This window comes from Sminthopsis crassicaudata, chromosome 3 (genome assembly GCF_048593235.1).
Source record: "Sminthopsis crassicaudata isolate SCR6 chromosome 3, ASM4859323v1, whole genome shotgun sequence".
Taxonomy (NCBI): domain Eukaryota; kingdom Metazoa; phylum Chordata; class Mammalia; order Dasyuromorphia; family Dasyuridae; genus Sminthopsis; species Sminthopsis crassicaudata.
The window spans coordinates 392,518,936-392,534,656 of NC_133619.1; the positions used below are offsets into that span (position 1 = coordinate 392,518,936).

At 34.0% G+C, this 15,721-nt stretch overlaps 1 protein-coding gene across 1 annotated transcript in view; it reads left to right on the forward strand.

Annotated features, from left to right (window-relative positions):
* The window catches only part of KIF5C (kinesin family member 5C), a 187,677-nt gene that overhangs the window by 67,559 nt on the left and 104,397 nt on the right, over nucleotides 1-15,721 (forward strand). Inside the window, 1 exon segment of the mRNA XM_074302183.1 lies at nucleotides 9,713-9,803. Coding sequence (XP_074158284.1) covers nucleotides 9,713-9,803 — 91 coding nt within the window.

Below are 15,721 nucleotides of genomic sequence, written 5' to 3' on the forward strand. Positions count from 1 at the left end.
GTAGCTACAAATCATCTTTAATGTAATCTCTACAGATAAAACCATACTGTTTCTGGCACTGCATCATTTAACACTACCTTAGATTCTGATGATGAAAACTTTCTGAATCTTCAATACATGTGGTTTCTCCCTCTCCCTCCCTCTCTTCCTCTCCCTCTTTTTTTCCCTCTCCCTCTCCTTCTCTTCCCCCCTCCCAGGTCACACAGCTAATAAGTGTCTGAGGCAGGATCTCAACTCAGGTTCTTTAACTCTAGGATCAGTGCTCTATCTACACTACTTAGTTGCCCCTAGAAATGATTCTGAGGAGGCAGAGGATACAGCACTTGGTAGAAGGAATATTAGATTCAATATCCAAAAGGTTGGTTTCCCTGGATGATGGCTGCAGAGTTTTTGGGATAGTGGGGTAGAAATACCACCAGCAGTGTTTTTGGGACTGCTATTTTAAGGGCTCTTACATAAGCTAGAAGTCCTAGACTCTTTCCAAAAGGTCCTGGAAGGATGTGGTGACAGTGGTTTGACATGTCTGGCATATGCTGCTTTCTTCTTTTTCAGGATGTTTTCTTTATCCAGGCTAGATTGTATGTCCTGTTAGTAGCAATCATTGGTGATATGGGGCAGTTTCCTTCTGCCCAAGGGTAGTTCCCCTCAGTAATGATTCAACTAGAGAAAAGATTCAATGGTGTTAGAATAACTATCTTTAAATATTTATATGTCTGCCATGTTTTTGGGTATAAGGCATACTCTAGGGAACAGAGTAATACAGTGGAAAGAACATTGCATTTGGAATTAGATCATAGAATGATAGATTTAGAGCTGGAGACAAATTAGAGGCCACTGAGTCCAAATTCCTAACTGGAGCTCAGATGGGGACTTGCCTGGGGTTACCCAACTAATACATATCTGATTCTATGATTTTTCATTAAAATTTTTCAACTTTTTGCAATTGAGGTAGATAACAGCCATGACTTTCCTATATCTCTTAAGTCATATTCTTCATTCATGTCTCATTATCTCAGTGAAGTCCTTCCTCACTGCCCTATTCTATAGTGAGAGCTCCTCTTTTGAATTCCTATAACACTTATCATTTGTATGGGAAGATTGTGACTTTAAAAGGAGGTGGACTGCTCATGTAGCAGGAATAGAGGATAAAGACTACATAGCCTACATATTTCATGTCAGGGGGCCTAGAAGAATGATACCAATATATTGGATAGTAGCTCAGAAAAGGATTTATGAAATTAAATGGGCAAACTTTGCATGAAATGTGAGGTAATAGATAAGTTCTTTTCTGTACATTGGAACAAATGAGATCACAGATCCATCAAGGTGCCAATAATATTTTATTATATATACTTATTATTGTATATAGTATTAGCAGTTCTTTATCTCTTTAAATATGTCTTTCCCCTTTTTTCTAGTCTTAATCTTCTCAGTTGAGTGCAGGGATCATTAGTCATGATACATCTCTTTTTATCTTGAGTGGCTAGCATGTATTTCAGTTCCTCATAGAGTTGAAGTTTTGTTGTAGGCAGTATTCCCTCAGTGGACAAGATTGCAGCTTTTCACATCTTTTAGAAGATTGTGTCTGAAAAAAAAGCTGAAAAGCTTTATTACCTTGTCCTTGACCCTTTAGTGGATAAGCCTTTTTGAATTTCACAATATCATGCTCTGGATCTTTAGAACTGAAGGATCTGCTAGGTTATTGCTGCTTTGGTGTAATGTTGAAGAGTCATATTCATGATATCATTAGGAATTGGAGGAATTTAGTGAAGAGAAGGATTTGCAGATAAGTACTTTAAGTACTTAATAATGATTATAGTGATGGTTTTGTGAAGGAAAGTAATTAGTTTAGTTCTTTGCCTTTAGGAGAATGCAGTATTTTAGTACTGCAGATGGATCTTTTTAGTTGATAGGAAAAAATATTCCTTAAACTTTTTGTTGTATCTAGCCAGTCCTTCAGGAGCACCAACCTTTGCTAAATTTAGCACAAGAGATTAGTAGGCAAACAATCTAAGAAAGTCTACAAATCTCAAGAGAATATGTTAGGAATACTCCAAGACTAGGGCATCAAAGGCACAAAGTCAAAATTCAAAGCCTGGGATTCAAAGGTGCCAAGAAATTCCAGATCCAAATTTATTGGTGGAAAGTCAGAAGGAGGAAGTTATATGAGAGTCAGGAAAAAGAAGATAACAAAAGAAAAGAAGGAAGCTGATGCTTCCATATTGACTAGTTACTTCACACAAAGGATCAGCTGGAGGTGGATTATTTTTTAGTTGGTTTTCTTCCTCCCCCCATCCTTTTGCTCCTCCTTTATTCCCACTAAATTGCATGAAACTGCAGGTTTTATATCACCAGTTTAGCTATAGTACTAGCCTAAGTTCTTTTCATTATGGTTTTATCCTTTTTAGTCCTTACTACTTGAAAGAACAACTTTGATCAAATGACTGACTTCTTTATAGCAATACTATATTGCCCAGGGAGACTACTATGTTGATTCTCAACCTTCCCTCTTGAGAAATAATTAATCTCAATTCACAGCATCATGATAGCCCTGGAGACCGTCTAGTCTAATCCATACTTGAACAAGAATTCCAGTTTTATAATTGGGACCTAAGGCACAAAATGTGAACCTTTGGGTTAATGACAATTGGGCTTGACTTCTTTTCTTCTTTCCTGTAAATGTCTTTGGAACCTTTTTTCTAAATTCAAAGAAATTCTCTGTTGATCTTGAAGTATCCTGGAGTTTAGTTGCATCAGTATACTTTGAAAACATGACTTCTTGGCTTTAATGCTGAAGATATCGTTGCATTATCTTTGAGAGCTTTTAAAACACAGGTGACAAAGAAATACTTTGGAGTCTTGTCTAATCTGGGAATTAAAAATCTCTTAAAGTTGGTTTAAGAGGTTTCAAGAACATTAGAAGATGAAATAATACAAATAACCTCAAGACAAATGAATTTGATGTTAATGGAAAGGAAATTTTCCATGGCAACCTGGTATCTAAAAATATAGGACTAAAAAGATAAGCTTTTTTTGTTCCTTTGCATATATTCAGGAGCCATAAACAGTGGAACTCCTGTAACTGAGTGTCACTTTTTCTTTGGTTTCTATTTTCCCAATACTTCAAATGTTTCATCTCTTGTGCTGTACATTGAAACAATGTCTCTTTCAAATTCTGGAGTTGTATTTGAATCAAAGATCTGAATAGTTTTAATTATTTTGGCTGGGTTGCCTACATGTTTCCTTTCCCCTGTTTTATGAGGTTAATCTGAATTGCATATTCAGAATCCTTTATTCAGAAATGTGGCTAAAGATTTTAAAGCACCATTTGTTGTTTGTGTAGAATTCTTACTAAGTTAGACATGGCTAGGTTGACCCAGTGGAGTTATTGTGAGGCTCAAATGGGACAATATTTGTAAAGCACTTTGCAAACTTAAAGCTTCAAATTAGTGTCATGTTCTAATAAGGATTACTGTAAAGCAGGGCAGTGCTATAAAAGTAGATAGACTTCATTTTCATTGAGAAAAAATATATCGGAGACAAGATGGCGTAGTAGAAGAGCACTGTGCTTAGAATAAAGAATTTGTGGGTTCAAATCCTGACTATTGATGAAATCTAGATTTGAGAAATTAGGTTTTCTGGTGAGCAGGGAATTAATAAGAGGTCTAATGGGCAGCTCAAGAGTCCCCATAATTACAGACCCGAAAACCTAGATTGATAAAAGAGATTTATTATAGGGATTGGAAGTAAGGTTAAAGTCTAGTTAAGGAAATAGGTGAGAATAAAGACAGATTGGCACTGGAAACAATATTCCAGTGGGCAGAAGCTCCTTGGGGTACCAAGCATGATCCTGGCATGTTTGGAACCTCTGCAAAGAAAGGATTTTAGTTTCGCTCTTTTTATGAGAGATTTAGCTAAAGGGGGCCCATGGGTAGAGTCCCAAATTGGCTCAGATCTGGTGGGGGCTGGGACAAGCACGGATCTCCTATTAGAATTCAAAGGGATGCTTTTGACCAGGATTTGTGAATCAAAGGTCCTAGCTTCTTGAATTGATAATGCATCAGCCAGGAGGGGCTGGGAGTAATCTGAACAAATCAAGATGAAAGGATCACAAATCAGTTTCTTAAAGGGACCATAACCCACTTCAATATCACTTGAGCTCTGTTGACAAGTCATTTAACCCTACTTCCCAGGGCCTTGGAATATCCATTTTAAAAGTCAGAGGCTTTAACTAGATCACTCCTTGAATTTGTCCCATATTTTAAGTATCAATTTGTATATGACTACAGTGATCAAAATTTCCCTGTAGTCCACTATACAAACCCTGTTACAAAGACTTGAGGCAATCTGGAATTGATGTTTTAGCCTTTTGCTTTTGAATTTACTCACAATTAGTAGAAGGTAGATAATCTTTCTTAAAGACATTATCTTTTTTTTTTTTTTTTTTTACCATTTATCCCCTCCCATTCTCAATTTTAGCTGCTTTGGTGATCTCACAACTTTTGTTTACTACACCCAGTAGAGTCTCCTGAGGAATGATTTAATGCTTAATAATTTATATTGTTATTTGAGTAGAGCTGCATTTGATTATCCTTTGTGATGACAAACCTTACTTCCAACGTGAATATGCTATCCAGAAGGAGGACTGTAGATACCAAATGTGGATCACAACATAATATTCTCACCTTTTTTGTTGTTGTTTGCTTGCTTTTTCCCTCATTTTTCCCGTTTTGAGCTGATTTTTCTTGTGCAACATGATAAATATGGAAATATGTGTAGAAGAATTGCACTTTTTTTTTTTTAACATAGATTACTTGCTATTTAGGGGAGGGGAGGAGAGGAGGAAGGGAGGGAGAAAAATTTGGAACATAAAGTTTTGCAAGAGTGAATGTTGAAAACTATTTTTGCATGTATTTTGAAAATAAAAAGCTATTATTACAAAAACAAAATTGCTCTAAAATAGTAAAAAAAAAAAAAAAAAGTGAACATGCTAGTTAGACACATCAACATAATAGCCATGGAAGTTTAAAAATAATTATCATGACGTATTTGGGGGATACTTATAATTTGCTAGATGGTTAAAAATTTGTGTATTTGAAGCCAGTATGTATAAAAATAAAATTGTTACTATCTTCAAATATTTCATGATTCTATAAAAATATCAGCAATCTCAATATGAGATTAAAAATATGATTAAAAAGGTAAATATGCACTTCAAAAATTGAATGAAACAAATCAAATATTTCTTGGTAATGAATTCTCTCTAATATGCCAAAAATACTCACCTACCCCAATTAACTTTGTTCTAGTGACGCACAACTGCTTCAGTTAATTTGGGCAAATGAAATAGCTAAGCTATCCTGTAATTTTCTGACTATAGATGTAAAATCTGAGAAAAAAATTTAAAGCTTTTAATTCTGGATATTCAACTTTAAAAAATAACATCCACATCAAATTTTGAGTTTCAAAGAATATGTATTAAGATGTAAAATGAAGGGGTCTAGTCGTAGATGATACTTTCTAACTCTATATCCCTATGGTCTTATAATTTTATCAAACAACAAAAACATTTTGTTGGAATAAATTGTCAGACTTTTGATATTTCAATCAAGTTAATTGAAATCAAACATTCTATTAGATATGTGCTAGATCAGAATAAGAAGTCCTACTCAGTGCTGTCTTCTTGCCAGATGGTAAGATCATTCAGGAATCCTTAAGAAACCATTGACTGGATTTAAAATCCTGGAAGTTGCTAGGTAGTGCCACCTAAAGGGTAAAGAACACTGTAGGGGAGCTGTCCTCTAAGTATAAGTGGGTGCTGGTGCTGAAAATGAATGCATTTGCTTCTAGGCGCTGATCAAAAAAGATGAGCTGGCTTTTCTTCATATAAACAGTAACTAATAGAAGAAATCTGATCCAGATGCACATTTCAGGAATGCTGACTGCAGTGTTCTTTTTTGCTTGGCAAATAGAAACCTTTCTTACTGTTCTTTTATGGAATTTAACTGCCTTGGGGAAAATTCATTGTCCCTTATTTTTAGTTACATGAGATCTACTATCGTCATGAAACAATCACACTTTCCTTTCCTCCCACCTCAGAATTTTCTAGGATTGACATACTTTTCTCACTGACTTCTTTCCTTTTAACATTTGTGTAAAGTGTGAACTTTGAAGCTGGATCTGTGATAAGGGGAAACATCATATTTAAGATGAGAAAGAGTCCTTCTTTGGAGACTACTGCATCTAGTCAATGAAGCTTTTCATAATATTAGCCAAATAGAGTGCCATTTGTGGCAGCTATTTACTAGGTCTTGACCAACGATACCTCTTAATAAGGAATAAGAACTAGATCTATGATTTCATTGTTACAGAAAATATCAGGAAACTCCAATATAATTTGACTCTATTTCTATAACTATATCCTACAAAGATAGTTTTCAACATTCATTCTTGTAAAATCTTGTGTTCCAATTTTTTCTTCCTCCCTTCCCTCCACCCCATTCCTAGACAGCAAATAATCCAATATATGTTAAACATGTGCAATTCTTCTGTACATATTTCCACATTAATCATGTTGCACAAGAAAAATCAGATTAAAAATGGAAAAAAAGAGAAAGAAAAAAAGGGAAGACAGTAACAACAAAAAAGAGTGAAAATTCTATGTTGTAATGCACATTAGTTCCAACAGTCCTCTTTCTGGATTCAAATGGCTCCATCACAAGTCTATTGAAATTAGCCTGAATCACTTCATTACTGAAAAAAGCCAAGTCCAGCAGAATATAACTCCATCTTAAAGAGAGTTGTTAAGAGCACTGAAATGTTAAATAACTTGCCCAGGGTCACATAATCAGAATGTGTAAAATGACATATAATGACAAAAAATGTGTCCAAGATGGAATTTGAAACCATACCTTCCTGGCTAGCTTTCTATTCACTATATTACACTGTCCCTCAGTTTTTCTAAAACTAATATTAAATACCTGAATGGATTCTGTAAGACTTTCACATTCATTTAAAATGAACCCCTACTTACCAATTAAAGATAAGAAAGGAAATGTAACAATGGTGTTTTAATTTTTGACTCCACTGTTATTCTGTTAATGTTTAATACGACAAGATAGATTTTCTAAGTGTTCATTTTCTAATTTCTGCCTTTTTTCAGTATACAGTTGTAATGATTCTTAGACAGTTTCCTTTTTGGCAGTTAATAACAGGCTATAGAAAATTGCTGTATTACTTTTTTGGCACTTGACAAATGGTACCCACCATTTGACTGAAGCTCAGTGAATATATTTGGACTTTCTTCTCTCCCCACTTTCATACTAATATAAATGCTGAAAAAAGATCGGGGAGCCTGACAGGAAGATTTTTTTTTCTTCTTTTGTACAATATTAACTAGGTTAGCATTTTTGCCTTGATCCTGTCCCCCAAGTCAGATTATTATTGTTGACAAGATGATTCATCTTGGTGATTATAATCAAATTTGTAAATATCTTGGATTGAATTTTAAAAATGAACCACAAACTTCATTTTTGTATCTTTCTAAAGTGTTCAGTGGATAGTCAAATTCCTATTTGTTCACTCCACTCCCTCATTTGATTATTAAATTAATAAATATGTGAAGCCAGTAAGAATAATGCTGATAAATTAAGATAATTTATCATGAGAAAATTAATATGCTATAGCAGATAGAGAACACTTTCAGAGTCAAGAACACCTGGATTCTAGGTCTACCACTAACATACACTATGCTTATATTACTCTAGGCAAGTCACTTTAGCTATATATGTCTCAGGCCGTGCTCTTAAGATGTTGCAAAACTATTGTTAATATCTATTTTTAGATTTAGAAAGTTTCTTCAGCAGGCATTCCCTATACTAATGAAATCTTAGATCCAGGCTAGAAATTTGTGCTTCAGACTTATCATTTCATTGCACAAATCACAAAAAAAATCAAACTTTTAGCTGGGTTGTGAACTAGACTGTTTTAGTTATAACTATAAAGTAGACAAAATTCTTTCAGACTCCAATTATATATGCCTTTCTATATCCCATTTTTCCTCCTAACACAATCATTGACTCTAATCTTCAGGACTTTTAGTCAATTAAGGAGCTAAAAAAAAATCCACATTGAAGTATAATTAGAGATAGTATTACAAGTACTGTCACCTCTAGAGATATCTGCATTTTAAACGGGAAACAAAAGTTTTAAGTCAAAGTACTAAAACTTCATTGCAATTCTTGACATAAGTCAATGGGAAGGGGCAGAAAGGACCTTCCCAGAATCCCTAAAATCACTGTAAGGAGGAGGTTAGAAAGCTGCTTTCAAGTACTGATTAGGAGAATAGCATATACATAATACCACTGAAGAGAGAAACTGATTTCATAAAATCAGTGTGACTTATTGAGGGAGGGAAGATGTAGACAGTGCTTATCTTTATGTAATATTTTAATGTTAAGGGATTTTTTTTTGGTATACTAATAAGGGGGAAGAATTGGAGGTTACTGCTGATTGATATTTGAGCAAGATAAATTGTTCTGTCAATTTTTAGTGGTACAATTTTGGTCTTGACCATTCCATAGAGACACAATTCTATCATTCTTTTGGAATCCTTGGAATACTAAAGATGAAGTATTGGAAAGGAGCTCATAGATATTACCCAATTTACTTTTTACAACTAAAACTCAGTCATACTGTCTAAGTGAATGGAGAACTATAAAATGAATACATGTTTCAGTTCCTTAACAGTTCTGTGCCGCCAACAGAATTGTAATATTGTGCCACTAACAAAGCCCAATGAATATTTTACAAGAATTAACATTCCTTGCCTTTCATTCTATTCAGAACTGTTGCCCTGATCTGGAGAAAGAACTGTTGAGTGAAATGTTTGGCCTAGAACAATTCCTAGGTTTTAAGACCTAGGAATTACCTAAGTTACATACTTAAGTACAGTATTTACTTTTCTTCCATTTTCATCCCCTCTCCCCCCCCCAAAAAAAAAACAACTCACCTCCAAATAGATAACCATGCAATTTATAAGATCAAAAGAAGATTAAAGTAAAAAATATGGTCAGCCTTGAAATGGGAAAATATAAATGACTGCTTTTAGGGTAGTATGATGAAAAGAAGAGTAATTATATTGGCTTTACCTTGGTGATGAGAGGAAGAGACACGATTTATGGTCTGATTTTACATCTAATAGTTATTGTCTAGTTGTCCTAAAAAAAATTTAGGCCTTGGATAAGTTGTCCTATTTACTAGACATTAAGGAGAAATTTTATTTTGTTTTGGTTTGGTTTTATATCTGTGTGTATGTGGAAAGGGCGGAAGGGTATGATCATTCAGAGCATTGGGAAGAAAAGGATAGAGTTATTACTCTAGATTAGCTTTCATCTACAAAGAAATATTATTTTTGGAATCATCCCTTTGAAGTTTCTTGCCTTAAAGGAAAAGGAGACCCAGGAATATAAAAATGTGGACTTTAGTGGATTTTAAAAACAGAGTAAATATTTTGTGTATTTAGAATGTGAATAAAAGTGACTCTGTGTTAAGTCTTTCATGTTGGCTCCTATGATAATTTTGTCCTAAATGGACAGATTAGAAGTTTTTATTTTGCTGAATCAGTATTGATGTTTCCTCCCCCCACCCATATTCTCTTATCTTCTAATGTGTTTCTCCCATTCTCTCTTCTCTCTTCCTTTTATTATTTTAGCAAAGCAAGCCCTATGTCTTTGACAGAGTGCTACCACCCAACACAAGCCAAGAACAGGTTTACAATGCTTGTGCTAAGCAGATCGTTAAAGGTAAGTGTGATTTCTTAATTTTCTTAAGCTCAGGGCATCATTGAGAGCCCTTATTAGGTCTGCCTGGTTTGGTCACTTACTTTGTGGCTAATATTGGACATGTTACATAATTTCTGTGACTCATTTGGAAGATACTTCATTTATTTATATTTATTTATTTGTTGGTGACTTCTTGAGAGATGAACCTGTTAGACAAAAGTATAGAAGTAAAATTTATATGTAAGCCTAGAATTTTAGAGCTGAAACATCTAAAAATTTCCCAGTTTTCCTAGATTCATTTTAGAGGTGAGGAAACTTGAGGTTAATTTGCTAGTTAAAATGGAAGAATTCAGTTCTCTTGAGTCTTTGTTCAGTGTCCTATTGTTTAATAACATTTATCAATCAATTTTTTTTTTGCTGAGCAATTGGGGTTCAGTGAATTGCCCAGGGTCACACAGCTAGGAAGTGTTAAGTGTCTGAGGTCAGATTTGAACTCAGGTCCTCCTGACTTCAGGGCTAATGCTCTATCCACTATGTTACCTAGCTGCCCCAATTAATAAGTATTTAAATAAGTGCTTATGTATATATGTGTGTGAGAAAAACAGAGAGAGAGAGACAGAGAGAGAGAAAGAGAGAGAGAGAGAGAGAGAGAGAGAGAGAGAGAGAGAGAGAGAGAGAGAGAGAGAGAGAGAGAGAGAGAAGAGTAAGAGAGAGAGAGAGAGGGAGAGAGAGAAAGGAGAGGCAACTAGAAAAGGCTTCCTGCAGAAGGTAGTATTTGAAATAATTTTGAAAGAAGTTGAATATTCTAAGAGGTAAAAGTGAAGAGAGAGAAAAGCAAGGAGAGTATTCCAGCCATGGTCCATTATGGTTTAAAGCACTCATGGAAATGGCTCCCATTTTCCAAAACTGTTTTTTTTTGTTGTTGTTGTTGTTGTTGTTGTAAGGGATCAAGTGGGTTAAATTTTTTTGCCCCTTTTAAAAAATCTCTCATACTTAGCACAGTTTGGAATATAGCAATTGCTTCATAAATGCTAAGCAACTGGCTTACTTTTAGAACTGCATAGTATAGTCTCCATAGTGCTTTCATCTTTTCCATCTAGCTTTCTTTCCCATATTTTCCTGGAAAATTCAATGGCCCCCAGTCTTACATTCACAATTTGGAAATGTGTCCTTTTCGCTGGCCTGCCCTTGACTATGATGAGTTTGTGGCAGAATAATCAGCAGAAAGATGTAGTCATTTAAAAATTACTCTACCTGTCATCTCAGATGAGGGAAAAGATTAAAGCTTCTCTTAGCAGGCTCCACGTACAGATGAGCAGCTTTAGGGCCATCTCCTGTTCCTTTGCTTTTCATTATCATTTTCCCCTCTCAAAGGTTTCATTTTAACATGGATTTGAACACTGTGGAAACTGCTACTTCAAATTCATGGATATCATCACCTCTGAGAACAGTTTTGAAAGGTTCCCACCCCTGATTTCCCAATGCTAGATTTAGTTCTTAAAAAACAAAACAAAACAAAACATTAATAATTTTGAGTACATTGAAATTCATGAAAATCAACAGCAGGTATTTCTCTGAATAGTGTGCTTCAGCTCTTTGGTAGCTGTGCAGATAACTAGACTTAATCCCGTAATGGGCCATGATTCTTTCTAATTCATATTGTAATAACTAAGTGGTTCTTTGCTCTGTTAGCTATTATTGTAATGGTCTAAGTGGTGTGATTATGGAAAATTGCAGAGAAAATGATGAGTGAATCTGGGCTTACTTGGAATAAAGTAGCATGAATTTGTGTCAAATTCTGGGGTTTTTTGTTTCTTTGTCTCTATTTTAGGTGTTTGGATAGATTTCAGGTGGTCTATGAAGTTGGATGGGGAAAATAACACATCTCTATTTTCATAAATCTCTATCTGAAATTTCATAAATTATTTATTTAAAAATTATTCTGAAAAGGATCCATAGGCTTCACCAGAAAAGTAAAGGAAGAGGAGATATCCCCAAAGTTGCTGAACTGCGCATCCCTTTTATTTGGTCTGGTGAAGGGTTGGACACAGAAATGGTATTTGTTGTTCCTCTCTGATGTTCATCCTTTTTGTGTCTTACAAATACTCCTTGCTTTTCTTAAGTTGTTCTTGTCTCAATGTTGTCAATATATCATTTCCTTTTTATTTAAACTGAATGACCATAGATGAACTAGGGTTTTCTTTTTTCTTATTTTTTCTTCTATCATCATCATCATCATCATCATTAGTCACTTTTATATAAAGGTTTGCAAAGCACCTTATATATATATATATATTACCTTCTCTTTTCTTCACATTAACATCATAAGATAGGTGCTATCACTATCCTCATTTAAAATGTACAATTACTTCACTTATTCCAAAAGAAAAGCAGAACCCAGATAGTTTGTGATTTGCCCAAGGTCACACAACTGCTAAGTATCTCAGGATTCATAAAAAAAATTTAACTTCAAACCTTTAAACTTTTTAACTGTTAGAGCAGTTTAAGCACCTTCTTTGTCCTCTAGGAATAGACATTTTGATTTGCGTTGGATGACATCTATTGGAAAGCCCTCTGAATTATATTTGCAAAAGCAGCAAAAAAAATGAAGTTGTCTTCATTCATTAAAGATATTTAGGGCCTCTTTGTGTGCCTTGTTTTTTTCAGATACCATTAAATGTGTTCCTGATTATAGTTACAGGCTTAGTAATATTTTCCTTTTTCAAGAGAATGAAGTACTGAGAGAAATCTTTTAAGACTTCAAAATCTTATCTGTTAGCTTGCCTCTTTACTAGCACCAAACATTGATTTATTCTACTTGCTACCACTGGAAGATTTTTTAATCAATTGGGCTTCTTTGTAAAAGACTCATACTCTTTTATATTCTTCTCATTAAGGCACTGAGAAGTGGCTATATATTTTGGCATTAAAAATAGGTTTAAATCTAAAGAAGAGCTCACTCTTTTTTTTCTATTTTTATCCCTTTTTCTCTCTTTGACTTTCTCTTCCTTTCTTCCTCACTGAGTATTGGCGACAAGGCATTAAACATCATGTTACTAAATAGTATTATTGAAGAATTATAAATATGTAATAGTTAATATGGCTTGATTACTTAGGAATTTGCCTTTTCTGTCATAAAAATGGGTTATAGGCAAATTACCCAGAGGACTACAGGGGATAGTTTTTTATTTACATGTTCTTTTTCCTATGCTTTTTAAAAAAATGGCCTATTCATTCTTGTAATGATTTTCCCCCTCTGCATATTCAGCTTGATTTACCTGGTTACTGCAATAGCTAGGGACTGAATTTTCTGCAATATTTTGTAGCCAGAATCATAATAGAGAAAGGCTATGAAAATTCACCTCAAGTCACAGGATTATTTCCTCAATTCTTAATTCTCCATTTTAACAATTCAGCAGACATTTTTGATAACTTGTATAATAAATGAGAATTTAAAAATATTTTTGAGGAAAAAAAGAACTATGAATATAGTACTCATATTTCATAGACTTCATGGTTGAAAGTAAATAGTAATTATTTAATCCTGTCCCCCCCCCTCCCAATTTTACAGATTGGGAAGTTTTGCACTAGAGAGCTGAAAGAGACTGCCCAGGGTCACACAGATATTCATTTAATTTAATTAATAAGTTAATTAAATTAAATTATTAATGAGATTTTAATCCAGGTCTTATTATTCCAAATCTTTATATGATACCTGATTTTTGCTTATGTTATATATTGTATAAATACTCTGAAAAATGGAGAAGTGCTGAATGTAATGATCCTGACTTTTATCATAAAATGTCCTGGGATTGAGCCCAACCCTTTTTTCTGAATATGTTATTGTCTAATTGATGGATAATCAATGGGCTGTTTCTATGCCTGGTGCCATCTAGTTCTTAGAAAACAGTTGAGTTGGACCAATCCTGCATATGAACTTGGTATGTTAATGGTAACCTAAATTTTTTGACCTATTTTCTTTGTGGGAGATTGTTTCTTTGGCCAAATAGACAAATAAGTACTGTATAAAGTTAAGCACTGGGTGTGGGGAAGCCAAGGATGATAGTAAAGGTGGAGAAAAGAAAGGAAAAAATAGTTCTGGAATCTCATGGCTCTTTCATTTGGCAAAAGCATTCCCCAATAAGGTCAGCGATCCCCTAGCATCATTGTTATTTTCATCTTGTGGGAGGAAAGGCTTTTTCTTAATAGAACTGCTGCTTTGAGTTTTGTTGCTATATTTTAGTTAGACTCTTTTATGAAAGCCCCATGCTTTTTTTATTTGTTTTGGCAGAGCCATTATTTTCTGTTCTATAGCCAGCTCTTGAGCTAGCTAAGTGTTCCAGTTTTGTAAGCTACTAAGGGCTCCAGTCTTGACATGTCCCTTTACTACCAAGGACAATGTTGTCAGGACAGCCTAGATCTTGTCATTTAACAGAATGATCATTTCATTGAAGAAACTGGTGAGAGAAGAGACTACTGATCCCAAAGACAATGCTTGCATAAGTATGTTTATTTTTCCTCCAGGTTCTCAGATAGTGTAACATTACCTCCATAAGGAGTAAGGCTTGGAAACAGAACACAAGAAACAAGGTCTTGACCTCTCTTGTCTTATATTTTAGGCAAAGAATACTTAATTTTATTTTCTTCTTCTTTTTTGGGGGGACCAACGGATTACCCTCTCTTAATAAAACCTTTGGGTTTTTAATGAATATATGTATATTTTTCTTCAGCATTAAAACTATTAAAGGTTAAAATTACACAAAAACTTTTGGGATACTTTTTATAAATAAATTTAGGTATTTCCTTTTTCTAAACTGCTAAATTTATTTCATGTTCCCAGCCTAATTGTACTTACTTGTAGATTTTTAAATCTCAAATTGATTTAGATTGTAACTTTTTATTAATCATTCACCTCTGTTAGGTTTTAAATAGATATTGTGCTTAGGTTGATAAGGAATTTACCTCAGAGCCAGGAGAATCCAAGTTTAAGTCTTCAATTCTGTAAAGTACTGACAAGTCACTTAACCTGTTAGTGTTCTACATGACCTCTATGATTTTAAGGTTTTGAGAAGTTATTGAACTGAATTAGTAGGAGTTTCCTTATGAATAATTTACCCATACCAAGAAATTATAGGTACAGTCATCTATCTATATCTTCAGATCTATTCACCTTAAGTTCCTACTATATATCATTCTTCTCATGAGCCTTCCTATGGAGCAAAAAGTATTATGCAAAATCAAGTGATAAAATGAATTTGTTTGATATTGAAGGCAACTTTTTCAGCCTTCTCTTACTTAGGAAGAAAACTCTTCTCTTGACTGAGATTGATTATTGCAATTGAGTTCAGCTGCTTTCTAGTGTTATTTTAATTTACATTATAATCACTATGCATATTGTTTACCTGGTTCTGCTTTTTCATATAGCATTTATTCATTCATTCAAATCTTTCAAAGTTTTATGGAATTCCTCATATCCATCTTTTCTTATAATACTATTATTCCATTAATTCATATACCATAGTTTGCATAATCATTGAGCACCCACTCATATTAGAGTTTGTTTTTGCTACTGCAAAGAGTGAGACATACTTTACCAGTAGTTGTAATAGTTAAATCTTTTGTGGTAATTATGGAGTAATTACAGTTCATTATGGAAAAACATGACGTTAGTTATGTCAATTCTTAATAATGCCAATTAACACTTAGATATTAAAAATATACTCTTAAAATATCTCAGTTATCAGCTTTTCAACAGAGATAGTTCATGCAAACATTTTCCTCTAATTGGCTTATTCTTTTATCATTGTAGCTGCATTGATTTTGTTCATGAAAAGACTTTTTAAAAAATGTTATTTAAACTGCATGTTTTAGTTTTTCAAAGTCATAGGATTTAGAGTTTGAAAGGACATTAATAGTTTAATTCCTGACATTTTATAATT